Source organism: Staurois parvus, unplaced genomic scaffold, assembly GCF_062004578.1.
Source record: "Staurois parvus isolate SC_StPar_1 unplaced genomic scaffold, SC_StPar_1.0 ptg000051l, whole genome shotgun sequence".
NCBI lineage: Eukaryota > Metazoa > Chordata > Amphibia > Anura > Ranidae > Staurois > Staurois parvus.
Genome location: NW_028317847.1, coordinates 2,803,739 through 2,831,537, shown reverse-complemented (window position 1 = coordinate 2,831,537; position 27,799 = coordinate 2,803,739). Strand labels below are relative to the sequence as shown.

The window sequence follows — 27,799 nt, the reverse complement described above, 5'->3', positions numbered from 1 at the left end:
ATCTAAAGTTGGCGACGAGGATATGTAACAGGATTATATAATGCGCCCAGTTGTGCTAATCCTTGGTAATGAAATCTGGCTTATGCTACAACAAAAGGTAGCCACGTTCTGCATAATGTGATCCTGCAAAGCATTGTTCATTGCAGAGATTTGAGCCTGTTACCACCTTCTAGACGTCTGGCCCCTAATCACATTTCATTCTGTAAACAACATTTTGGTGACTATTGATCATTTTGCGTGTTGTGACTCTGGACAGCTTGCATCGGAGGGGTGAAATATTGCTGGCTGTAGGTGTGTTGTTGAGAAACAATGGTCTGGATTGGTTTACAAGTGTTTGAACCTAAGATAAGCCTGTTTTCCTCCCGCTACTTGGCCCTGTTTGAGGGCTTTACATTATGAGTATTAGTTTAAATCCCTGTGGGATTGACTGATGACCGTGCCTTTCAAAGGAAAGATCATACAGTTTACGTTCCACTTTGACCATCTGAGAGGTTGGGCTTTTTTTTTTTTTTAGCCTCTTGAGAATATTATGCGGTCAATTTTGGTTTTGGCGTCTTGTAAACAGAACTTTGCATGACCCCTCTTTGGTCATCTTTCATGTGTCACTTTATGGAAAGTTGTATGAAATTGTCTGGCTCTCTCTGCAGATATAATTAGCAGGTTTTACAGCAGGTTGAGAGAAAAATGAATGTCTACTAAAAAAAAGCAAGCTATAGTTTTAGGCTGGATTTACATCTGAGCTACGTGACTTTTTTAGGCCTTTTTGAGTGATTTTGCATTCATACAAGCGTTTTAGAAGCATACTTCAAGTGTATTCTATTCTACAGCGCTGAGCAAACCCATTGGGGCTATATAAACTCGATGTAATAATATATAAACTCGATGTAATAATATATAAACTCGATGTATTCAAGCTTTAGGCATTTTTATTTTAGCCAATGCAAAGCAGTACAGTGAGTTCTTAAAGTGTTACTAAATCCACAACAGTAAAATCAGTCTGTATTTTATTATTATTACAGGTACTTATATAGCGCCGTCAATTTACACAGCGCTTTACATATATATTGTACATTCACATCAGTCCCTAACCCTCAAGGGGCATACAATATAAGGTCCCTAACTTACATTCATACATACACAGGCCAATTTAGACAGGAGCCAATTAACCTACCAGCATGTCTTTGGAGTGTGGGAGGAAACTGGAGTACCCGGAGGAAACCTGCACAGGGAGAACATGCAAACTCCAGGCAGGTGGTGCCGTGGCTGGGATTCGAACCAACGACCCGACTACTGCCAGGCGGAAGTGCTAACCACTTAGCATATGCAGTAAAGCATGCTTGTTATACTCACTGTTGAATCTAAGGGGTTATTCCTCCACATTGTGTAAAAATGCTGTTAAATCCTGATCTTCCCCTTCTTCCAGTGTCCCCCCATATGGAGACACTCTACACCTGCTCAGTTTGGTGTGTATTCCTAGAAAGGGTTTGTTTGTTTTCTTAGGAAAGTGCATGTGATCAGCACAGGGCCAATTAGCATTGTCCAGACAGAGGTCAGGGGTTTTGCATCCTCCTACAGCAGAAAGAAAAATGTCCTCCTACAAGCTTTAACCAGTTCTCTGCTGGACACTGATAGAAGTCAAAATACTGGTATAACTGCTGATGAGAAAAGGTATTTAGCAGTTTATATTTACTAAAATATTTGCAGTTCCATGTGTGTAATATGGGAGATCAGATATAGTGAATGCAGGGTCCTGGGTTTAGTAACACTTTAAAGTCTCAAAATACTTTTAAATAAAGCACAAAAATGCTTATTACTGGTCCTCCAGTTAGTCTAAGGGGCCAGAAATGTCCAATTCTGCTATAGAAGTAGCTCATATCTCTAAGGGCTCGTTCACACTAGGCTGTTTTGCCAACGCTTGCCAAACGCCCCTATAGCGTTTGGCAAGCGTTGGTCCGGTGTTTGCGGAGCGTTTTTAACGCTCGGCAAACGCTCCGCAAACGCCGCATGCGCCCCACAGCAGATCATGGCCCACAAACGCCTATAATGCATTTGAGTGGTGTTACCGCTCTGCAAACACCCCGCAACCGCGTCGCAACCGCACCGCAAACGCCGGCCGGGCGTTTGCGGAGAGGCACCATAGACGAGAATAGGAGGCTTCAAAGCCTCCTGACTCGACCAGAGGCATCCGTTTTGCCGCGACGCAACGCGACGCGACGCAAACGCTCCTGTTAGAACAGCACCATGTGCTGTAATGTGCAGAATTGGCAGAGGCGTTTGGGAAGCGGTAAAAACGCTTCCCAAACGCCTCTCTGCCGCCTGCACACAACACTAGTGTGAACGTAGCCTTATGGAGCATCAGGCATTGAGCTTTAGGCACCTGAGGACCGAAACCTGGAAGTGATGTACAGGTACATTGCTGAGCCTGCACCTGCCGCCCACTCACAGCAGATGTACTGTGAGTGGGCGGTATATGGTTAAAAAGTGGGATTTTGTTTGAGAATTTGTGAGCTTTGTACTTCAGGTTACAAAATGCTCAGGTGTGCATGGAGAATTTTTTTTTTTATATATATAAAGTGCTTTAGGGGATGTTCTGCCCACAATGGTAAGTTTATAGGTGGATGGGGGGTGTCCTGTCAAGAGAACGTGCAACTTTGCCCTGAAAGACTAAATGAAGGTAGTCCAATAAGAGATAGGAACAGCGAGACTGGCTGATGGACTCATTTCTATGGGACATTCCTGACTTTTTTGGTTGGCTACTGTCTGAAAGACCCAACCCATTGCTATGATTCCCTGTTGATGTAAGTGGTGCCAGTGTTGCCTGCCAGACCCCACTTATATCTTCCTCTTTCCATTGTTATGAACAGAAATGTTCAGCCGACCAAAATGTTCTGTCCACTGACCATCCACCTGATCTTTGTGTTTGATGGTGGTCTGAACATGTGCTCATGTCCCATGCTTTCAGATGCATTGAGCTTGTAGGTGTGGTCAATGCTAGATCAATCACAGTTAATGGATGATTCCATTTGATATGCAATTGGCCTCCTTCTGACCTTCAGTTGACCATCTTGTACCCTTGTGCACACAGGTACTTAATTGAAGTCAATTAAGGCATGTTCCCCCAGCCAGGATCCCCAGCTGCTGCATGCAGCCACCAATAAAAATCAATTCCATAATGCAGCAATGCATGGACATATGCTGGTACACAGATGTACTGACATTCTCAGACTGGCATCCATGTGCCGGCATGCATCAACCTGCTATAAGCTGTCTATGCATTCCTTATGACTTGGGATGAGAAGCACTTCTGACTCCTACAAAACCCATAGACAGACATTTACCTCCTTTTCATGCAACGGAAGCAGCTGACATGCAATGACGAACCTGAAAACCTTAAATTCTCTGCCCACCACAACCATTGCATCTTGGTGCCTGACTTCCTAAAGAAAAATGGAGACTGCCTTCATGGGGAACACAGAGAGCAAACTGCCACTGTTCAGATCTGCCCAGCTAACCTTGGAGGCCAGACTGCGTATTCCACCAGTAAAACCGATAAATGATGGAGCTCCACATAGGACAGCATAGTTAGTGGTACAGGGGCAACGTATTACTTTTTTTTAAAAACCCTTTTATAACATCCCCCTTCTGAATCTGTGTATTTTTATGTTTTTCACTGCCTTCCAGTCCTGTCATTTGTGCCATTAATGAGAAGTCATGACCCAAAGACAGAAATGGATGCATGCATAGGGTGTGGGAAGCTCTGAGTTTGATGTTGGGGAGCGACATCACACAAACAGGATGTAACATTCATCAGAAGATTCTTTTCTTAACCTTTGAATAAGTCATTTGCTTTAGGCTCCATGTACACTGCAGATGATAAACTGACGTTCAGGAGCTTTTCTGCGTTTCTTTCAGTAGCCCCTGAACTCTCCCTAATGTTTTCCTATGTGTCCATGTACATATAGTCGTTTACAGGCAGTTGAGTTTACAGTCGTTTTTTTGAACGCACCAAACTTGCATTCAGGAGTAGATTTTATCAGCGTTTCAAATGCTTGCAAGCGCATGTAAACGCGGCTAACCGCGTTTAGAAGTGGTTTTTAACTGTTCCATATCCAAATGCTGTCCAGAGCCCTTTTTTCATCAACAGAAATGTATACAAAGTGTTTTCCATGTATTCAAATGGACCTAGCACACCAGCGCAGTCAGTTCCAGGTTTTGAGTGAATTAAAAATTGGTATAACGTGCCGCATTATGCTCATGATGGGATCCATAGTGAATACAACCAGAGAAGACAGGTCATCTCAACACATACTGCTCTCTCTGCTTCTGCTTTCTCTATTTCTCTCACAATGTCTGAAATAGCTAATTTTACTGTTTTTCTGGGCAATCTGGAAGGTCTCCTGATGTGCTCTTTAAAGAATGCTTCTAAATGCAGACGCACATAAACGCGGTATCTAAACGCAGCTAAACAGACTTTTTTTAACCTACATTTTCCAGCAGTCAGTTTCCATCGTTCAGAAGTGTTTTCCAAACGTCCCGTGTACATGGAGTCTTAATGGTTTACACCAGTCAATTGTTGTCCTTCATTTCACTGGTTGGAAGCATTCACTGCCCTCAAAAATTAAGGGATGGTGTCAGGCAGTGGATATAGCAAGCTTTTCTAAGACATTATTAAAGCAAACGCATGTTTTTTTTTAGATAAATGTGGAAGAGATCACATTAAGCCGAACTGGTGAGCTGTGGTATTGGTAAAAATCCAAATCTGCTCTTCAGTTGTCAGAGCAGAAATATTGGACTGTAGGGCTCATAGGCATGGGATTGAAAATGGCCAGATTGGTTGACTTTTATTCCAGCTCAAGATACCAGATAACCACGAGAGGGAATTAAAAAAGCCCAGCAGCATATACATGTCTTCCTTCTACTCCTTAACTACTGCGATCTGCGGCTTGGAGCTAAAGGCCTGTGCAAAAATGGCCATACATGGAGAAAATTTTGTCTGGTTCCTGATGAACTGGCCAAAATTCTAGGATTGCCATGTTGAACACCTTCTGCCTGACATTCCTTGTTTGACAAATTGTGGAGGCAAGCACAGAGCTGTTAGACATACCGCATCTGCATCCAATCAGATGAAGTCACTGTTTGGGTGTTTGGAGAGCTGGTGAGGCCGGCTGTCAAAATATCAATAGCCACAGCAGGAGATCCATCCATCCACACTGTGTAATGTGAATGGAGGAATCTGTTAGTTTGTTTCTTTTCAGCCTGAACATTTGTATCGCCAAAGTTTCTCTTTAATGAATTTGCTGTAGCCGTATCACCATAATGTAAAAGTCTCTCATGTAAAAACAACCTGATTTACAGAAATAAGGGAACAGTCGCGTGACCTTCATGAATTTGGTGTAAGGCTGTCCAATACAGCCACAATGCCAAAAATTGCTTCATTGAATGGCCTCCTGGGTACTGCAAGTTGTTCAGAAACAAACTACAACCCAACTTTAGATACTTTGTAGTGCATTTCGAGGATAAATTACTCCAGGGTGCCTGCAGCTACAGAGGTCAGGGAAGGTTGGATTTAAAGATCTTCCTGTTAAGAATATGTAAATGCATTCCTGTCCATAATTGACATACAAGCAGAAGAAGACCTAGTGTATTAGCATAAGACTCTGTGTAACTATTCTCCAAACACGGAAAGGTTTCTTCACAGTGAGAGCTGTGAGAATGTGGAATAGACTCCCTCAAGAGTTGGTTCTGGCCAGCTCAGTGGATTGCTTCAAAAAAGGCCTGGATTCTTTCTTAGATACACAGAATATAACTGGATATAACATTTCTAGGTAAAGTTGATCCAGGGAATATCCGATTGCCTCTCCGGGGATCAGAAGGAATTTTTTTTCCCCTGCAGGAGCAAATTGGATCATGCTTTGCTGGGTTTTTTTTTTTTTTTGCCTTCCTCTGGATCAACTGTGGGTATAGAATTATAACTTTTTTTTTTTTTAATTGGTTGAACTGGCTGGACATTTGTCTTTTTTTCAGCCAGACGAACTATGTGTAAAATCAAATCAAATGCCAATGTACTCACAAAGATACACAATCAAGTGCATGTAACAAATCTCATCACGTCACTGTCTATCCACAGGGGTGCAGCTTACGTGTTTCAGGGGCAATGCCCACTTCTTTAGAGCCAGAGTGTAGCTCTGAGGAAGAAGGCATCACCCTCACAACGCATAAGCTGTGCCCTTGTGGATGGACACGTTTCCAGTGGCATGATGGGAATTGTTACATGCACTTGAGTACAAGTGAGTATTGCCATTGATTTTATTTAATAAAGAGTCTTATGGTGCACTAATATATGGCACTAGGTACCATATATTAGAGGACTAGGTTCTTCTGCATATATTTCAGTATTGCTTTTTCCTGAACTGCAGTGTGTAACAAGGCAAATGTAGTGTGTGTTGTGGAGGTCTTCAGTGGTGGTTGCCCTATCCTCACTGACATGATTGAAGAGGAGTCTGCTGTATGCCTTCATTTGGACTGATTTTCCTTCCTTACCTGTAGCATTGACACATCCATAGCCTGCGCACATGTGCCCTTTAAAGCCCAACTATGGGATTTTTTTTTTGGGTGGGGGGGAATTTCTCTTTGAAGTGTATGTAAAGCCAAAATATTTAACTTTGATTTTGGATAGAGGGAAGAAGGATTCAAACCTGTTTTGTTTTTTTTAATTATTACTATTATTGTTGTATTTGTCTCCAAGACCCATAGGTGCTTCAATGGCAATTTTGTCTACAGACCCAGAGGTGGTTCAGTAGCAATGTTATAACTTTTCATTGGCATTATACTCATTAATGTGGGACCATTCAATACAGGCATACCTTGTTTACAAATTTATTTTGTTCTGTGGGACTTTTCGTATTGCGAAAAAATCGTAAACCGAAACGCGGTTTCCCATAGGAATGCGTTGAAAACCAATTCGTTCCGGAGGTCGGAAAAAAGTAAAAAAAAAGTCTTTTATCTGTTCAAAACTCTTTATAAAGTGCACTTTAAAGGCATAGTACTGTACAGGGACATGATAATAAAAAAAATTTGTAAATGCCTCGAAAACCAATTGATCTGTTCCGGAGGTCAGAAAAAAGTAAACAAAAAAGTCTTCTCTGTTCAAAACTTTTTATAAAGGCATAGTACTGTACAGGGACATGATTAAAATACAATTTGTAAATGCATTGAAAACCAATTAATCCGTTCATATTGCAAAAACAATTTGTAAATCGAGCCATTATTTTAATGGATTTTTATTCGTAAGCCGAAAATTATGTTTACCGAGGCGTTCGTAAACCGAGGTACGCCTGTATTACCAGTTGTTATATAAATCTGTGTTCCCCAAGACACCTAGGCTTGACAAAGGTGGAAGAGCCCCCAATTTGCATTGCCATAGCATCCTCTGTTACCCAGAAGTGAGGCCTGTATTTATCATACAGTATTTATATAGCGCCAAAAGGTTTGCTCAGCGCTGTACATTTTAGTGGGGGACAGAACATGAGACAATACAGTAACAAAACAAAACACAAGGGGTTCGAGGGCCCTGTTCTTTCGAGCTTACAATCTAGGAGGGAGGGGATAGTGGTACAGGAGGAAGTGGCTGTGGAGGAGATCAGCTGTTAGGTGAGGGTGGGGTAGGCTTCCCTGAAGAGATGGGTTTTCAGGGTGCGCCTAAAGGTGAGGAGGGTAGGTGACATTCTGATGGATTGGGGTAGTGAGTTCCAGAGGATGGGGGAAGACCTAGAGAAGTCCTGGAGTCGGGCATGGGGGGAGGAGACCAGGGAACTGGAGAGTAGGAGCCTGTACATAACTGCATAGACACCACTGTGCTCCACTACTTGGGAGGTGAAGTATAGATCCAGTTCAGAGTTCCCTACTTACACGCAGCCCTCCTGCTGCATGTATTCATTTGCAGACCATTCCAGTTCTGTTCTACAAGGGAAGACCTTTGCATCCTAAATTTTATCTTGGTACATAACATTGCTTTCCCCAAATCGTTCCCCTGGGAATCCTGAAGCATAAGTGAAGTGGTTTCTCTCTGCATTAGTAGCATGTGTGTATTTTATGGTTTGTAAGATTCCCCCGATCTCCTGTAATCCATTTTATTTTTAAAGATTTCTCAACTGTACAAGCTAGTTCCTTTTGGAAGGACCATAAAGGAAACCAGCAATTAAACACACTGGAAAACATTTGTTTAAAATTTTGAAAAACAAATAAATAAAAAACAAAAAAGAAACACGTTGGAGGAAAATAACAATGGAAATTTCTATCTGTGCTGTTGGCCTCAGATCCCGGCTCTTCCTGCGCTGTAAGAAAAACCGGGACATCTGTGTTAAATTGAAGACATCTGTTCTGTGTGTGTTTAGTGTGGTCTCTGTCCCTCGCTGCCCTTCTCTTGTGTTCTATTTGGCTTTGGTGTACTGTATCTGTTTGTTTTTAATTTTTTAAAATTGTTACTACACCCCGGACCCTGCATTCACTATATCCGGGGTCTCCCACAGTACATAGAACATGGAAATGCAATTATTTTAGTAAATATAAACTGCTCAATACCTTTTCTCATCAGCAGTTAGAGCAGTCTTGTGACGTCTATCAGTGTCCAACAGAGCACTGGTTAAAGCTTGTAGGAGGAGTTTTCATATTGTTCTAGGAGGATGCAGAACCCCTGACCTGTCGGGACAGTGCTGATTGGCCCTGTGCTGATCACATGCGGTGCCAAGAAAAACCTCTCTAGCAATACACACCAAACTGAGCATGTGCAGAGTGACTCCACACAAAATGTCTTAGGATAAAAGAGGGGGACGATCAGAGAAATCAGGATCAAACTGCATTTGTACACAATGCAGAGGATTAACCCCTTAGGTTCAACAGTGAATATTAGAAGCATGCTTTACTGCATATACAGAATGATTTCTCTGTTGTGGGATTAGTAACACTTTAAAGCTGTTTTCTTAAAGCCGGAGTTCCATTCACACTGTCAAAAAATAAAAGTCAGCAGCTACAAAAACTGTAGCTGCTGACTTTTAAAAAAAACAGCCACTTACCTGTCCCTCGGTCCCGTGGTGTGTCCCCCGCATCCCATTTCACCGTCCGTCCTGTATTCCAGGAGGCTGACAGCTTGCGACTTCACAGTCACCCACTGCGCATGTGCGCATGTGAATGGTCCTGTAGTCTTTTGGGACCTGTCACGTCCCAAAAGTCTACAGGAAGGGAGGGAGGACACCTTCTGTTTCCGACCGGGAATGGGATTGGTTAACTGTCAAATTTGGAATTTGGGTACCCGCTGCCCCCCCCCCCCCCTAAAGGTGCCAATCCTTAATTGGGAGCGGGGGAGCAGTCCTTAAAGCGGAACTTCCCCTTTTGGGTGGATCTCCACTTTAAAGTGTATGTAAAGTCAAAACTTTGACACCATATCCAGGGAATTGATAGATGAAGTGATCCCTTGGGTTGAAACCCTCTCTTGCTTTGTGCAGTGCTCGCATCTCAACTGACCGGCAGTCATTGGCCTTTTCTGTTTAATTGACCTCTTAAAGCCTCCCTGTCACCTGTGCAGTGGGGGCAGCTGTTTTGTTGACAGACCCAACATTTCTTGTATTAGTTGCTTAGTGAATTGGTGTTTTTTTTGTGCTGATCCTTTGTATCAGAGAAAATGGGGTCCCATTTCCATTTTCTTTGCTACTCGCCAACTGGTAAGGCCTTTTTTTCCCTCCTCTATTCAATGGGAAGGGTTGACCAGATCATTCAGAGATTTCCCAGCATATTGGAAATCTAGTGATCAAGAACTCTTCAGAGGAAGCATTTATGCCCCTCCGAAATATCCCAGTCTTCATGTGAACATTGCTCAGCCATCAGGTCCAGACTAAGAATTGGTACTTTTTAGCACAGCTGCAGATTTGTCTGGATAACATTAGCCCTGAATGTTCCTGAGCTGCTCTTTCAATAATCCCATCATGTAATAATTGCGGGAAGTGGCAGTGCCGGTCTAGACCAGATTATTTTTGGGTGAAGCAGCGGCAATGTTTTGCCCAGGCATCCTCTCTCTGCTGTGTATCACTCAACGCCTATGCAAATTTTCAGTGCCATCTGTGGTCCCCTCCTCCAGCAGTTGCTGGGAGCCGTGCATTACGGTCCTACCCTGTTCACATTCCTGTGCCTTCCCGGCATAGCTTGGTGGGACTGGGACAGGATGGGACCCTGCTGATGACTGCTGCCTGGTGAGTGCAGGATGGATAGAGCCATGGCTTATAATAGAGATTACCATTGAACGTTGGTTATTGTATTGGATATTAACAATACTGCAACCATTTTTGTTATTTTGATTTGCTTGTGTTTTTCTTCTTGTTTTATTATTATTATTATTATTATTATTATACAGGATTTATATAGCGCCAACAGTTTGCTCAGAGCTTTACAATATAAGGGAGACAATACAGCAACAATACAGTTCAATACAAGAGGGTTAGGAGGGCCCTGCTCCTTGGAGCTTACAATCTAAGAGGGAGGGGCTGGTGGTACAAAAGGTAATAACTGTGGGGGATGGACTGGTAGGAAGAGTAGAAGATTCCGTTGTTAGCTGAGGAAAGGATAGGCTTCCTTGAAGAGAGAGGTTTTCAGGGATCGCCTAAAAGTGGGCAGAGTAGGCGATAGTCTGATAGATTCGGGTAGAGAGTTCCAGAGGATGGGGGAGGCTCTGGAGAAGTCCTGGAGACGAGCATTGGGAGTATCTCACCAAAACTGATGTCTTTGTGCAGAGGCTACCTAGAATCTGACTTGGTAAAGGAGAAATGTGAATGGCCTGATTGGATTCAAGGTATTGTTAGGACATGTGCATTCCAGAATGCACATACAAATGCAAAGGTGTGAATCAGGCCTTTTAATAGGAACAGCTTCAACATTTTTGTCTTTGATTTAAAGCAGGAGTAAACCCAAAACCAAAAATATGATATATTGCAGTTTACCAATCTTTTGATGTGGTGGCTGCATTGGTTTTCTTGTTTTTTTTTCTTTTTTTTAGGCTTTTTCCCCTCTTTTTTCACTTGGTGATCTGGCCATTAACATGTCTCCTGTATTAGAGTGCCCCCGCTCTGGATGAAGGAGCACAGAGGGCACCTTTGGGCAGCAGCATTCTCAGTCTGGAGGGAGGGGAGTGTTAGATGTACTAGCAGATTTAAATACACTAACCTACTGAAGCCAAACACCAGCTGATAATTTATAAGCAGTTACAGCTGTTTTTTTTTCTTTTTGGGATAAAGGTTTTACATAAATAAAAACTGATCATTGTAAGCACCCCTGCCCTGTAAATGGTTTGCCTCATCCCTATAACTGATACATCTGGAAGAGAACGTATTCTTTTGAAAAGCAGACTTGGGGGCTAGATCACTAGATCAAAATAGAGGAAAGTAAGTCTAAAAAACGAATGCAGCCATCACATCTACGACTCCATGCACACAGGGCGTTTTAATAGCGCTGGTAACGCTAGCTGTGTAAAGTTGCGTTAAAAAACCTGAGTTTTTCAGCTTTTTTTTAGCATTTTTGTATTCGCGTTTAGCAGCGTTTTTTTACCAAAAGAAAAACCTTTTTTTAGTAAAAAAAAAGTCCAAAAACGCTGGTTTGCCGCAATGTACCGTGTTTTTCCGCATTAGAGCATTTTACAGCTAAAAAACTCCTCTAGAAACCTACTTTTCCAGCCAAAAAACACCCCTGCCAAAAAGACGTTGATTACAGTCTGTGTGCATGGACACATAGGATAACATGCTGGGGGGTTTTACTGGCTGTAGAAAAAATGTCAAAAGCCAAAAACAGCCGCTGTAAAACGTCCCGTGTGCATGAGGACTAAGAGTTGGTAAGCTTCAATATAATAATGTTTGCTTTTGGGGTTTAATAAATCCTGTCTAATAATAATAATACTGCTCTAAAGATTTTCTTTCTTCTCAGCCACGCTGATACAGACTCCTAGCTGTGTTCTAGTGTGTGCTGTGACTTTCTTTGACCTGTAATGTTTACAGGAAGCATTTAATTAGCTGTAATTAGTTAACAGTGTGTCAGTGAATGCTGTAAAAGGCGGAATATTGTCCTCTTTGCCTGGTGAAGTGTCAAACAGCTGCAGCTCAAAGCGCTGTCTCCTTCTTTCATGTGTAGTCTTCTTTGGAGAAGTGATTGTCTGGTTTATACCTTCAGCTGGTGTGTCCCGGTGCTTGGCGGCGCAGACCTTGGACAAATTTTAAGACTAAACAACACAAAAAGTTTCCCAACAAGCATTTCAACTAGCCAGCAAACAAAAAAAACCCCCCTCAAACTACTATATATAATTTTCATTAAAGCGCAAACACCGCTTTGTCACTTTTACTTACAGGAAAGTTTATAATAAAGCTTACCTGTCAGTAAAATGTATGTCTCCTTTTAGGAGATATTGCAACGTGTAGCAGCCAGTGACGTCATGGCGCATGTGTACTGCGCTCTCAGTAGATGCATTCTTGAGTCCTACGCGCAAGCACAGGAGTGGCGTCATCATGGCTTGGGCATTTAAATAGCCGGAGCCTGCAAATCTAGAAGGAAGACCGTGAAGATGGAAGCCTTGGCAGCGGTCACAGCACGCCGCGGGAGGGCTTAATTGTAAGGTAAATTTTTCATAATGTGCTAGTAGGCAATGCCTACTAGCACATTATGCCTTTACCTTGCATGGGGACCAGAGGTTTTTTTTTGGGGGGGGGGTTCCCCCTAATTTCAAGTCAACTACCATTTTAAAAACAGAGATTTTTAGTTGTACAGTATTTGCAGATATACGTGGAAACCACACTGTCTTGTAAAGGTTCCTTTGTATGGTGTGGTCCATACTCTGGATGATGAGAACCTCCATGCCTCTAGAGTGACCATAAATGACCCAATCCTACCATTTTACCCAGTGGGACCATTTAATGATGGCATAGGGAATTTGGATGCCCTAGATGTACCAGTGAATTTCCTACTTGTTGGACAATTTCTCTGTGGCAGCATGTTTCAAGGGAGACACATGTACGTCTATGGACAACCATAGAAGTGGTATTGCCGTTGAAAGATCTTTCCAAGAACACAGACGATCATTTAGTTGTGTACAAACCCGGTATCTCTGACCTTTTGGTGGTTGTAAACCTCACACATGAAATATGAACAAAGCATATCCCTTTATAGTGTGTGCTTCTCTCAATCCAGAGCACCAAGTGTCATTTCTGTCTGCTGCTTCATTCCTCTGCTATCTGCATGAGTCTCTTCTAACAAGTTTCTCTGACACCAAAACATTTGTAAAAAGGAGAGTCCCAGCAGATTGACAGCCTCTGCTCTGGCCTTGTGAGTAGTGTGGAGGGGGGGGGGGGGTGTCTCTTATTAATATTTATTTATTTCAGGTACTTATATAGCGCTGTCAATTTACGCAGCGCTTTACATATACAGTTGTGTTCAAAATAATAGCTGTGTGTTGAAAAAGTGAATAAAGCTCAAAATCGTTCTAATAGCTTTTATTTCCATACATTGCCTGGCTCACACGTACTGCACAATGGCAACTGCAGATCAGACAGAGGCTAAGGAGGCATCTTCTTTGGCTGGAAAGAATTGGAGGGTTTGGTTCTGCTTCAAAGCCGAACTCCAGGCAAAGTGCTAAATGCACGGATGATCTAGATGTATTGGAGCTGTGTTACCTGTCAAATGATTTCCATCCAGCCCATAGACTTAGGGCCAGTTCACACTTTAGAAACACAGTCCAGATACATTTCCGTATGCACGCTTTTGAGGCATTTCAGTGCGTTTTTATGCATTTGTGATGCATTCCAGTGCGTATTTTATGCATTCCAGTTCATTTCCCCCCCCCCCCCCTCTTTCTTCAATTTAAATAGGAACATGTGTGTTCCAGTGCATGTTTGGTGCATTCCAGTACAGTTCTATGCAAAAACAATGCAGCATGTTCTCTCTTTTTTTTTTCTGCAACTGGAACGCACTGGAACTGCAATCACTGATGTGAACTATGATATTGATAACCATATAACCTATTTTCTGTGCCTGTTGGATGTAGAAAGAAAAGCAACTGAAAAGCATGTAGTGTGAACCGGCCCTTAGGGCCGGTTCACACTATAGAAACGCAGTCCAGATGCATTCCGGATGCGTTTTTGCATGCACGTTATAATGAGTTATTGGTGCGTTCTGTGCGTTTTTTTCATGTATTTTTGACACATTCCGGTGCAGTTTTATGCATTCCAGTTCATTTTCTCCTCCTCTCTTTTTCTTCAATTTAAATAGGTACATGTGCGTTTTTTGTGTGTTCCAGTGCATTTTTGATACATTTTACTGTGTTCCAGTACTGTGCAGAAAAAATGCAACCGGAACGCACTGGAACTGCAAGCACCGATGTGAACTATGACATTGACAACCATATAATCTACTTTCTGTGCGTTTTGGATGCAGAAAAAAGCAACTGAAATGCATATAGTATGAACTGGTCCTCACACAGCTTTTCCAAACAGTACATTGTCTGGCAGGGTAGGAGACCTGACTTCTCTCTCTACCAGTTCAGTAACACTTGCAGGTCTTGCCCCTTCCCCAGCCTGTGTTTGGACAGTAAAAGGCTGTCTGCAACCTCCTCCCACCATCACACTTGCATTGCAGCATTTCTAATTAGATCATTGTGCTGCTTCTCCCTCCCCCAGCCTGAGCTTTGCTACAGGGATTGCAAGATGGGGATACCAAGTCAGGTTCAGGTACTTAAGCTGCTTGATTTAAAAAAAAATATGCATTTTTTGATTTAATAATGAATACCTAGCTTCATTCATTTTGTCTTTTAGATCTGTCTAGAGCAGGGGTGGACTGACTGTTTGGAAACTTGGGCACTGCCCGAGGGCCCGGGGTCAGTAGGGGGCCCCATGAGATGCTCCTGGTACCTTTTTCATAGGCTTTTTTGAGTTTGGGCAAGGACACAGGAGCCCCATGATCCCCTATTGCCCGGGGGCCCCATGAGTTGTCAGTCCACCCCTGGTCTGGGGTTCAGCTTTAAGCATTCACGATTATTTCTAGATAGGATATTGTTGGTTCAGGGGCGGACTGACCATTTGGAAACTCAGGCACTGCCCGAGGGCCCGGGGTCAGTAGTGGGCCCCGTGAGATGCCCCTGGTACCTTTTTCATAGGCTTTTTTGAGTTTGGGAAAGGACACAGGGGCCCCATAATCCCCTATTGCCCGGGGGCCCCATGAGTTGTCAGTCCGCCCCTGTGTTGGTTAGATTGAATCAACACTATTTGTGTATTTGGCTGACTGTAAATAACTTTTGAACTGATATTATCAATTTGTGTGCCTCTCTGTATGTATGTTCATTGATCAATTCCAGTGCCACTCTTGTTAGAGCTTGAAGGTGATCTGCATTAGAGCAATCGGAGGTCTAGCTAATGGCTCCCCTTGTTTTTGGATTCATAGGTAGTTTAGCAGCATAGTAATAGGGGTTAATGTAGTCACTTAGGAGGTAATGCGAAACTCAAATTCGATTGCTGATAAGGACTTCCGAAATGATTAAGGCTACATTCACACTGAGCTGAGCATTTTTCAGGCAGTTTTTTTCAAGCTTTTTTTTTTTTTTTTTTTTTTCCAGGCAGTTTTTTTTGTTTTTGAGCAGATTTGAACATATTATAGGCATTTTTTTCAGGCATTTTTTTTTTTATCATTTTCTAGCAGATTTGCAAATCTTATTGCTGTATTTTCATGTGTTTTTGAGCTTTTTTTGTTTTTGAATGCGGTGCGGTTCCTGTATCACATGTGATGTACCACACCGCATTAGTGTGAACCTAGCCTAAATGTAGCAAAAAATGTTACACATTATCTGTTATACAATAGAGAGCAACTAGTAATTTTCAGAACTGGCCTGGGAATTGTAAGTAAAGGAAAGTTACTTTGTAACTACTTTAAGAATAACTAAAGCCAAAAAAGATACATCATATCTATTATACTGTAGAGCAGCCTTTTTCAACTTAATTTTTTTTTGTTTGTTTTTTTTTTCTTTTTTAGCAGATTCGAAAATATTATAGACATTTTTGAGCTTTTTTTTTTTTTATCAGATTTGTAATTATTATAGGTGTTGTTTTTTTTTTAAGGTAATCTTTATTTAGGCGTTTTTGCTGTGGCCAATAGAAATAGCTGCTGTTTGAGCTGAAAACGCTTGAAAATAAAACGCTCATTCCCACTGTTCAGGCATTCAAATCTGTTTGTAGAAAAAAAATGCTCAAATCTGCCTGAAAAGCAGCGCAAGTACTTTTTGACATGCATTTTGCTACAGGCGACAGCTCAAGTGTGAACAGGGGCCATTGGAAGAAATGTGATTTTACCTGTGAATTTCTGAGTGTGGAGCTTCCAGCTGAAAAACGCTCAAGTGTGAACTGGGCCTAAGGCTGGATTCTCACCTGCTCCTTTTTGGGCGACAAGCTTTGCATGTTGTAGTTTGCTGCAACTGCAGCGCAATTTATCACGCCAGAACCGCAGGGCATTTTTAGGTGCCATTCAAATGAATGTGTGAATGTAGCCTTAAGGATAAGTTCACTTTTCATAACCTGTTACACCTGTATTCAGGGTGTAACATGTTATGAAAGGACCAGTCCCCGCTCCTCTCTGCTCCCTTTCTTTGACAGCTAGCAGGGGATCTTTTCCCTCTTCTCCCCCCGCTATCTGTCAAAATTTAAAAAGAATGCAGCCGTGCGGGGCTCTATCGACCTGGCCGTGTCACTCATTCACTCTGTGAATAAGAAAACTACAGGTCCCAACAGCCCTAGCAGCCGTCGGCTTGTAGTTCTCAATGAACTACCATGGCACTGTGAGCGCTGTGATAGTCCATTGATTCTTCCTGTCAGAGTGTATCGGCTTGCTTGTATGGGCTGTAGGGTTACACAGAGACACTGACAGGTCTGCAGGAGACCTGCATGGCACCAGTGATCTGCTGATCGCTGGTGCAATTCCTTCCAGGCTCCTGCAACAAACAATAATAAACGCACATTTGTTTACCTGCAAAACTATGTGCATTTATTATTTTTTGTCAAAAGGTGAACTTATCCTATAACCTCTGGAGGGTAAATTGGGATGCAAGGAAATGTGAAGAGGGTGTGCCGGGACTGATGGTAGGTTGGCAATGTATGCTGGGACTTGTTCCTCAACAGCTGGCAGTCTACTGTTGTCTACATCTGTCCTGTTAGCTCAGACTGGCCAATGTTTATGCTGTTGTAATCTCCATGCGCTAGTATTAGTTGGCCTGAGTCCTCACTGACCCTGTGCTGTTTGTGTTTCTACAGAGGTGACATTGAAGGTCCAGGTCAGTGATGTAAGCACACACCAGCCCCTCGGTAATGCCGTCATAGAGGTATTCTCCAATCAGGTTTCTCTTGCATCTGGGACCACTGGAGCCGATGGGACTGCACTGATCAAACTACAGTACAAGCTGGGAAGTCCGTTGATTGTAACAGCCACCAAGCATGCCTATGTGCCAAACTCTGCACCCTGGAGGCCACTCCGATTGCCAGGTAAGGTGACATCATTGTCTTAGTAAATCCCTGGGCCTCTGTGCTTCTCTCGGCAATGCAGGCAGATTAAGGCTGTTGGAGGGACTGGCAGGGTGCTCTACATAGCTCCTGATAACACCATAGTACCCTGCCTCGGTGCTCTTCTCAAGGGCCCTCAGCTATGATGCAATCAGTGGACTGTCTCTTGGGGAGGTGTTATGCAAATATCCAAACGCTTTCCTCAATAGGTGTCATTCTGGATAAGTGGGTGGTCCTAGGCGAATTGCATATCCATACAGGCCACCCTAGGTAATGTCCACTTTTGATGTTGAGCCTTCATGATTGAAAAAACCCAAATCCAGCAAATGAAAGGGGTGTGCCAAGGACAGTCAAACTGTAGAAGAAAGGGCTAGATGCTGCTGGATTATTAATATTGTACAGTATTTATATAGCGCCAAAATGTTTGCTCAGCGCTGTACATTATAATGGGGGACAGAACATGAGACAATACAGTAACAAAACAATACACGAGGGGTTCAAGGGCCCTGCTTCTTGGAGCTTACAATCTATTAGGGAGGGGATAGTGGTACAGGACGAAGTGGCTGTGGGGGATGGAGTGGTAGGAAGAGTGGAGGAGATCGGCTGTTAGGTGAGGGCGGGGTAGGCTTCCCTGAAGAGATGGGTTTTCAGGGTGCGCCTAAAGGTGAGGAGGGTAGGTGACAGTCTGATGGATTGGGGTAGTGAGTTCCAGAGGATGGGGGAAGTCCTGGAGAAGTCCTGCAGTCGGGCGTGGGAGGAGGAGACCAGGGAGCTAGAAAGTAGGAGGTCTTGTGAGGAGCGAAGAGTACGGGTTGGGTGGTATTTGGGTATCAGGTCGGTGAGGTAGTTTGGGGCAACGTTATGAATGGCTTTGTACGTCAGTGTTAGTAGTTTGAATTTAATGTGTTGGGCAATCGGAAGCCAGTGGAGGGAATGACAGAGAGGGGTGGCGGAAGCGGAGCGGATGGTAAGGTGGATGAGCCTGGCTGCTGAGTTCAAGATAGACTGAAGCGGGGATAGTCTGTGATGAGGTAGGCCGGTGAGGAGGGAGTTGCAGTAGTCGAGTCGTATGTCCTTCAGCCAATGGAAGCGGTCTCTATCTGACTTACTGCCCCTTATAAAGCACATTGTGAGGAACTATTTTCATGTAAACTTACCTTTACCCTCCATAAGCTGCTCCATCACCTGTTTCAAATGCAATCTTTCCTGCAAAATTCACAGTCTACATCAATCTGTAACTGCAACTACAGGGAAGGATAAAAGTCTTTCTTGGGTTATATTGTTGGCTGTGTCAAAAATAAAACTTAAAAAAAAGGCCATCAGTGGCTATAGCAAAAGCTGTATGTGTGATGATACAAAACGTAAAGTGGAGTTCCACGTGTAATAAAAAAATTAAGTCAGCAGCTACAAAAACTCTAGCTGCTGACTTTCAAATAATAAAAAAAAACAAAAAACTAGCCACTCACCTGCCCCTCGATCCTGCGTCTCACCCCCAGGAATCCTGTTTCACTGGCCATCCTGTATTCCCGGTGCCGGTATCTTCAGTGTGGGCACCCGGCTGTTACATCTTGCGGCTTCACATCCGGGTGCCCACTGTGGATGCGCAAGTAGCGCTGCGCCTTGTGAATGGTCCCGTAGTCTTTATTGACCGGTCACGTGTCCCAGAAGACTATAGGGAGGAATGGGGGGGGGGGAGGACAACTTCCACTTCTGATCACTTAGGCGATTGCAGCGGAAGTGGGAGCGGGTACCTGTCAATTTCGGGTGCTCGCTACCCAAAGGTGCCAATCCTTAACTGGGAGAGGGGGGCCAGTCCTTAAAATGGAACTTCCCTTTTGGGTGGAGCTCCACTTTAAATCCTATAAATTACATTCAGATTTAATTCATAGGATTTTTTCGTCACAGTACAGTACACAGGTGAACTACTCAAAGACCCTGGGTTGGAGGCTTGTACCTTCAGGTGATTGGACAACCGCTAAGCTGAGGACATGCCTGCTGGGTGCCTCCACTATAACTCCACCCCACTCCATGAACCCTCAGTTGTTTGCTAGTGTCCTAGTGATGGACATGGAAATGCAAATAGAATTCTGGGGTGTATCACTAGAGGGACACCTGAAGGAGGAAGAAGGTCCTGATTCCCCTATACAGATTTTTAGTTAGACCTCATTTATAACACCATGTTCAGTTTTGGAGACCTCACAAAGAAAAGGAGAGAACGATTCCAGAGATGGGTAACAAATATGGTGACAGGTCTGGGGGATAAACCATATCAGGAGAAACTGCAAGAGCTTAAAATGTACAGTCTGGAGGAAAGAAGGGAAAGGGGAGACATGACTTAAACTTTCAAATACATGAAGGTAGCCAGAGCCACAAAGCCAGCTCGGGAGCGAGCATGCACGAGTGCCCCCATACCAAGTGGCTTGCTATGGGGAGGCTCAGCGGGGGGAGAAGCCAGGAACACTGGCAGGTGACCTGAGAAGAGCAGGATTGGGGCTGTTCTGTGCAAAACAATTGCACAGAACAGGTAAGTATAACATGTTTGTTATTTTAAAAGGATAAAATTTTTCTCTTTACAATCACTTTAACCTCATCCATGTGACAGTGCTCAGGCCTGAGCAGCCAGGCTCAAATACTGTCATACAGTGAAGGAAATAAGTATTTAATCCCCTGCTGTTTTTGAATGTTTGCTCACTCACAAACAAACGATCAGTCTAAAAATTGAATGTTCTGTGTATTGTAACACTGAGAGACAGAATAGCAACAAAAAATTCAAAAGAGATGCATGTCTAACAAATGATGCACTGATTTGCATGTTCATGAGGGAAATAAGTATTTGATCCCCTATCATTCAGCAGGATTTCTGTCTACCAGGTGTCTTTCATACAGGTAACAAGCTGAGATTAGAAGCTGTCTGTTAAAGGGAGTGCTGCTAATTTCATTTTGTGACCTGTATAAACGACACCTGTCCACAGGAGCAATCAAACAATCAGATTCCAAACTTTCCACCATGACAAAGACCAAAGAGCTGTCCAAGGATGTCAGGAACAAGATTGTAGACCTACACAAGGCTGGACTGATCATGAGAACAGTGAGGAATCATCCCAGAACTACACGTGAGGATCTTGTCAATGATCTCCAGGCAGCTGGGACCACAGTCACCAAGAAAACAATTGGTAACACACTACACCGACAAGTATTGAAATCCTGCAGTGCTCACAAGATCCCTCTGCTCAAGAAAGCCATGTCCAGGCCCGTCTGAAGTTTGCCACTGAACATCTGAATGATGCAGAGGAGGACTAGTGGAAAGTGTTGTGGTCAGATGAGACCAAAATCTAGCTCTTTGGTATCAACTCAACTCGCCGTGTTTGGAGGAGGAGAAATGCTGCTTATGACTCCAAGAACACCATCCCAACTGTCAAACATGGTGGTGGAAATATTCCGCTTTGGGGGTGTTTTTCTGCTAAGGGGACAGGACAAGTGCACCGCATCAAAGGGACGATGGACGGGGCAATGTACCGTCAAATCTTGGGTGAGAACCTTCTTCCCTCAGCCAGGGCATTGCAAATGGGTCATGGATGGGTGTTCCAGCATGACAATGACCCAAAACACACGGCCAAGGCAACAAAGGAGTGGCTCACGAAGAAGCACATGAAGGTCCTGGAGTGGCCTAGCCAGTCTCTAGACCTTAACCGATTGAAAATCTGTGGAGGGAGCTGAAAGTTCGAGTTGCCAAACGTCAGCCACCAAACCTTAATGACTTGAAGAGGATCTGCCAAGAGGAGTGGGCCAAAAACCCTCCTGAGATGTGTGCAAACCTGGTGGCCAACTACAGGAAACGTGTGACCTCTGTGATTGCCAACAAAGGATTTGCCACCAAGTACTAAGTCATGTTTTGTGAAGGGGATCAAATACTTATTTCCCTCATGAACATGCAAATCAGTGCATCATTTGTTAGACATGCATTTCTGCTGAATTTTTGTTGCTATTCTGTCTCTCAGTGTTACAATACACCTACCATTCGATTTTTAGACTGATCATATCTTTGTGAGTGGGCAAACATTCAAAATCAGCAGGGGATCAAATACTTATTTCCTTCACTGTATGAGAGGGGCACTAATGCCCCTCATAAAGCACGGGTGGAGCATGGGTAGGCGAGTTCACGCTGATGGGGTGGGGGCGGGAGGTATCAGTTGACATTGTTACTTTTAAACAAGTCTTTTTTATTTTATTTTTTATTGTTTTGTTTGTTTTTTTTTTTAAATACCAGCTCTAGCCAGACTTTCCATACTATGAATCAGAAATAATATATGTTCTGCTTCATTCTCTGCAGCATTGGCAAATCAAATGGATTTCCTGACTCAGATGCAACATTTCCAGGATAAGCAGCTCATGGACTATTATTACTTGCTGCCTGCAACTGCCCTTTAAATAATTAAACTATACTTTCCTTTTAGTCAGTGTCTGGGGCTGTGTTGCAGGCAGGCCTGTAAGATGATAGACATTACCAGTAGTTTGTATGCTGTGTTGGCTTTTTGCTGTGTAACTGGGAAAGGTCACATTGTTAAAGATTCTGATTTTCGCAGCCTGGAGTACCCATGTGGTGGAAATGTCAGAAACGTGCAAGGGTTATGTAGTGCAAGTCTCCCAATAATTACTGACTGTTCTGCGGCTGGTGATGAATACGTAGAGGGCTGGCTTTATAGAAAAAAAAAAACTGCAGCAATAAAAGCTGGAGCTTTTCCCTTTGGCAATTTAGGGTTTACTTTGGTCATAACTGAACATTCTGCTTTGAGATGCATATAGGGAGCATACTTTAGCTGTAGTTCCCTGTCACCTTGTTATTCCTCTGGAGCCCCCTCCAAAAATATCTGTGCAAGGTACAGGTTGGAGCATGGTTGGAGCTTTTTTTTTTTTTTAGCACTAAAGTTGACCATAAATGGATCGAAATTCACCAAATAAAATTTTCGGCCCATGACTGGCTGCTCCCACTCAACAGAAGTCAATCTAGCAATAGGCTTCTATCTAACAAGCTTGTTGGAAAATTGGAAAAATTCCTGTGCAAAGTACAGGTCGGATTATGGTTGGAGCTTATTTAGCACTAAAGCTGACCATAAATGGATCGTAATTCGTCCCGTTCAGCAGAACCAACATTTCGGTCCATGACTGGCTGATCCCACTCGACAGAAGTCAATATAATAATAGGTGTCTAACAAGATTGTTGGAAAATTTCTCAATCTGCAGCTGCAGCTACTGGTCAGTGTATTAGCTTAGCTGGGAGGATTCATGTTTTCACCTCAATTGTGTGGATGAAAATCTATGGCCAGCCTAGGCTGCTAAGGCACCTAGCACTGCATTGTAGACATGGAGACACTCATTGGACAAGTGGGTGCAACCTCGACTTATTCCAGCTCATCGGTGGAGAAAATGATAGATTTTCTTAGTTATTTTGACAGCCTGAATGATCTCCAAACAAGTTATGGAAAAGACGGTATTTAGGGAAGCATAACGGTCACTTAGCTTTATTAGCATACCATCAGTGTATACCAATAGGCGTTCCCCCAGTTCTCTTTTATCCCCAGGTCTGTCCTTAAAGCTGAAGTTTAGCTAAAAACTTTTTTTTGTCTCTCTAGTTTTAAATCCATTACTTACCGTGTGCAAGCTGCTGGATTCTGTAGAAAGCTTCGCTGCAGGGCTGCCCTGTCCTCTTCCTGCTGCTGAACTTTGGCACTGTGGGGAGTAACAAATTTGGTTCTCCGACTCAAAAATGATCCAATTGCTACGTTTACAAGCGTGTTGCGTTTGAAACGCTGATAAAATCGACTGCTGAATGCAAGTTTGGTGCATTCAAAAAAACGACTGTAAACTCAAATGCTTGTAAACGACCGTAAACGAAGATGTGTACATGGACACATAGGAAAATATTAGGGTGAGTTCAGGGGCTGCTGAAAAACCACTGAACAGCTCCTGAACATGAGTTAATCAGCTGCAGTGTACATGGAGCCCTAAGGCTTCATTTTGAGCTTATATTTTTCTCTGCCCATTAACTCCCCTCCATGTTAGCCTATGTGTCCATGCACACTATAGGCATTTTCATGAGTTTAGTGGCAGGGGAGTTTACAAGCAGAAAGAAAAACTATGACTGCGTTCAGGAGAAGAAAAAAAAAAAACCGCTCAAGAGTGAAAACGCACATCAGTACACGTCAATGCATTCTAGTGGCCAGAATTCTGGCCAGTAAAATGCTTGTACGCAAGACGCGAGAACAGGCATTAACACATATGCAAAAACACAGCTTTTTATCACTTTTTTTGATTCTGAAAACTCCTGTAGCTCAAAAAAACATTTGCATGAGGCCAAACGGGTCTTTATTTGGTTTGGGGATTAGCACTGCTAGTGCCTTCCTTAGAGACATGGGTAGAATAATGAAGGAGATTATCACTTGCTCCCCCATTCCCATAAGCACTGAGCTTTTCTTGAGGCCCCACCAGGGCAGCAGGGGAGGAATTGGAAGGCAAGTACAAGCACCAGAAGGGTGATTGTTATTCAGTGAATCTTATTCTTTGCCCCACCTGGGCACAGGACAGGCTTTATTTAAAGAGACTTAGACACCTTAGTCATTCAGAGCAATTGGATGGAGCCTTTTAAAAGCCCAGATCCGAATATCTTCACTTCCCCCGTATTCCTGTATTAGAACCCCCCTGTATTCCTATGTTAGTTATTTTTACGGTCTGTGTCACTGCCTGGAAGATTTCCTTCACTTCTATCCCAGAGATGCAGAAGGAATCTTCATTCTCTTAGACAGTTGTCAACAGAACCAGTGTCCCCATTGGATGATTTACTTGCTACACCTCACCTGTTCTGGGAGCAGGTATAACACTTTGGATTTCCCATCACTTTCTGTCTCGGGGACAATGGTCACCAAAACAGACAGAGCTGTTGCTGTGTAGCAAGGCATAGCAAGCAGTCAGCTTTCACTATAGCTCACACATGTTACAATGTGATTGCACTATTTCCTTTAGCTCTACCAACAAGTATGCGGTGCGAGGGCCTGCCTGATTTGATACCAATTGATTGGACAGTTTAGAAGGTCCTCATAATATATAGTTTTGGTAGATCTGATGCTGATTGTGCAAAGATTGTATGGTCAGATTGTAAAGTGCATAGTGAGCACAAAGCTCACAATACATTAGTAGAATTTTGTGCAAATGTTTTTGGAACATTCGTTCCTAGTGGGGTCAAATCAATGATTGCTTTCAAGCATAGTGATGAAAGAGGAATGGAATTTTTTTTTTTCTTGAACAAATGATTGTCTAACAATTTTTTATATTGTTTTGGTTTGCAAAACGCCATTCATATGAAAATTGAATCTTAAAAACCAACAATTTTGAAGCACTTTAGAACAACATTTGTCAAGTCGAATGTACTGATGAGATTTTTCGGACAAATTTACCAGTTTACGGCCAGCTTAAGCTACTCCATATTGCATATTCTAATTGTGCTTGGAATAAGGCTGTTTCCCTCCTGTAACAAGGTCCGCATATACACTGCTGTGTCTATAACTTGCTATCTGTAGTCCTCAGCAACTTCCTCTCCATGATTTTATACAGACTCCTTCTAGAAGCCATAAAGAGAAGACAATGGAATATAGAGCTTTGAAGATTGTAATCTTATGTTATAATATCCCTTAAAAATCACTGAATGCGCCAACATAAACATAGGACGTGCCATAGGCACGAGTTTCTAGAAGATTCAGCAAGGATTTGGTCCGTGTGTTGTGTTTTTATATGTATGTGTGTGTGTGTGTGTGTATATATATATATATATATATATGTGTGTGTATAATTTTTTTTTTTATTACACATAATATATACTGTGTATGTATGTACAGTACCTCACAGAAGTGAGTACACCCCTCACATTTTTGTAAATATTTTTTTATATCTTCTCATGTGACAACACTGAAGAAATGACACTTTGCTACAATGTAAAGTAATGAGTGTACAGCTTGTATAACAGTGTAAATTTGCTGTCCTCTCAAAATAACTCAACACACAGCCATTAATGTCTAAACCGCTGGCAACAAAAGTGAGGACACCCCTAAGTGAAAATGTCCATATTGGGCCCAATTAGCCATTTTCCCTGTCCGGTGTCATGTGACTCATTAGTGTTACAAGGTCTCAGGTGTGAATGGGGAGAAGGTGTTTTAAATTTGGTGTTATCGCTTTCACTCTCTCATACTGGTCACTGGAAGTTCAACATGGCACCTCATGGCAAAGATCTCTCTGAGGATCTGAACAAAAGAATTGCTGCTCTACATAAAGATGGACAAGGCTATAAGAAGATTGCCAAGACTCTGAAACTAAGCTGCAGCACGGTGGCCAAGACCATACAGCGGTTTAATAGGACAGGTTCCACTCAGAACAGGCCTCGCCATGGTCGACCAAAGAAGTTGAGTGCACGTGCTCAGCGTCATATCCAGAGGTTGTCTTTGGGAAATAGATGTATGAGTGCTGCCAGCATTGCTGCAGAGGTTGAAGGGGTGGGGGGTCAGCCTGTCAGTGCTCAGACCATACGCCGCACACTGCATCAAATTGGTCTGCATGGCTGTCGTCCCAGAAGGAAGCCTCTTCTAAAGATGATGCACAAGAAATCCAGCAAACAGTTTGCTGAAGACAAGCAGACTAAGGACATGGATTACTGGAACCATGTCCTGTGGTCTGATCAGACCAAGATAAACTGATTTGGTTCATTGACGGAACCATGAATGCCAACATGTACTGTGACATACTTTAGCAGAGCATGATCCTCTCCCTTCGGAGACTGGGCCGCAGGGCAGTATTCCAACATAACGACCCCAAACACAACTCCAAGATGACCACTGCCTTGCTAAAGAAGCTGAGGGTAAAGGTGATGAACTGGCCAAGCATGTCTCCAGACCTAAACCCTATTGAGCATCTGTGGGGCATCCTCAAACGGAAGGTAAAAGAGCACAAGGTTTCTAACATCCATCAGCTCCGTGATGTCGTCATGGAGGAGTGGAAGATGACTCCAGTGGCAACCTCTGAAGCTCTGGTGAACTCCATGCCCTAGAGGCAGTGCTGGGAAATAATGGTGGCCACACAAAATATTGACACTTTGGGCCCAATGTGGACATTTTCACTTAGGGGTGGACTCACTTTTGTTGCCAGCGGTTTAGACATTAATGGCTGTGTGTTGAGTTATTTTGAGAGGACAGCATATTTACACTGTTATACAAGCTGTACACTCACTACTTTACATTGTAGCAAAGTGTCATTTCTTCTACCCTTGTCCAATTATTGAAAAAATAAAAGACATTCTTTGAATGACAGCAGTGTCAAGTGAGCAACCCCCTGTGGTCAGTGAGCATAGGAAATGCTGTTCAGCAGGTCAGACCTAGAAGGTTGCTGCTATTACTGTATGTAGAGTTGACTACTATTATGTTTGTCAGTATCCTTCCCATTTTTTTTTTAATTTTTTTAAGGGTCACTTATATTTCAGTGTTGGTGAGATCTTTTTGCTGAATTCCTTATGACTGTTTTCCCCTCTCCTTGCTGGATCTTGTATTTATTTTTTATTATAGAGAATGTAACTGGCAGAGCTAAAACACCCAAAATTCCCAAGAATACAGAAATTATGAGAGATCTCACTGTTGGAATATCCAAGAAAAATGAGAAGCTAGGAGCTAACTCAGCCTAACAGGCTCCACCTAAAGTTAAACTTTTTCTTTTTAGTATTCTGTCCCATTAACTCTGATGATGCAATGATCTCAAATTAGTGTTTTTGAGATAGCGATGCTAAAACTACCTGTATAGAGAATTAAAGGGTTTTTAAACCCATACATTTTATTAGAAATTACAGCAGCTTACCCTCAGCACTTACCTTGTCTGCTGGTGCTGCTTTTTTTTAAGTTTGTCCTTTTTCTGAAATGACCTGGTCCATAGATTCCTGATGCAAGTTTTTATCTTCAGTTCTCTCTATTGCCTTGCATGGTCCTATAGGGTCACCCTTCTGTATGTTCTTTCAGAAGAGAGACTACAAGCCAACATTAATATCTTGAAGACACCAACATGCACAGGCAGGCAGAGAGGACCGGACAGGGTGCTTGGAATTCTGGGAGTAGTAGTCCTGAGAAGGGGATTGGGGACATATACAGTAGTGTGTGCGTGCTCCCAGACTAACATTTTTAGAACTGCTGGCCTACAGCTTGCTCTTTGCAAGT

The 27,799-nt window shown here is 42.9% G+C and overlaps 1 protein-coding gene across 1 annotated transcript in view; it reads left to right on the top strand.

Annotated features, from left to right (window-relative positions):
- FAM171A1 (family with sequence similarity 171 member A1) overlaps positions 1–27,799 on the top strand; it is a 209,170-nt gene that overhangs the window by 77,640 nt on the left and 103,731 nt on the right. The window contains exon 2 of the mRNA XM_089666314.1: positions 17,316–17,543. Within this exon, the coding sequence (XP_089522440.1) occupies positions 17,316–17,543 (228 nt within the window). The remainder of the gene's footprint in view (positions 1–17,315; positions 17,544–27,799) is intronic.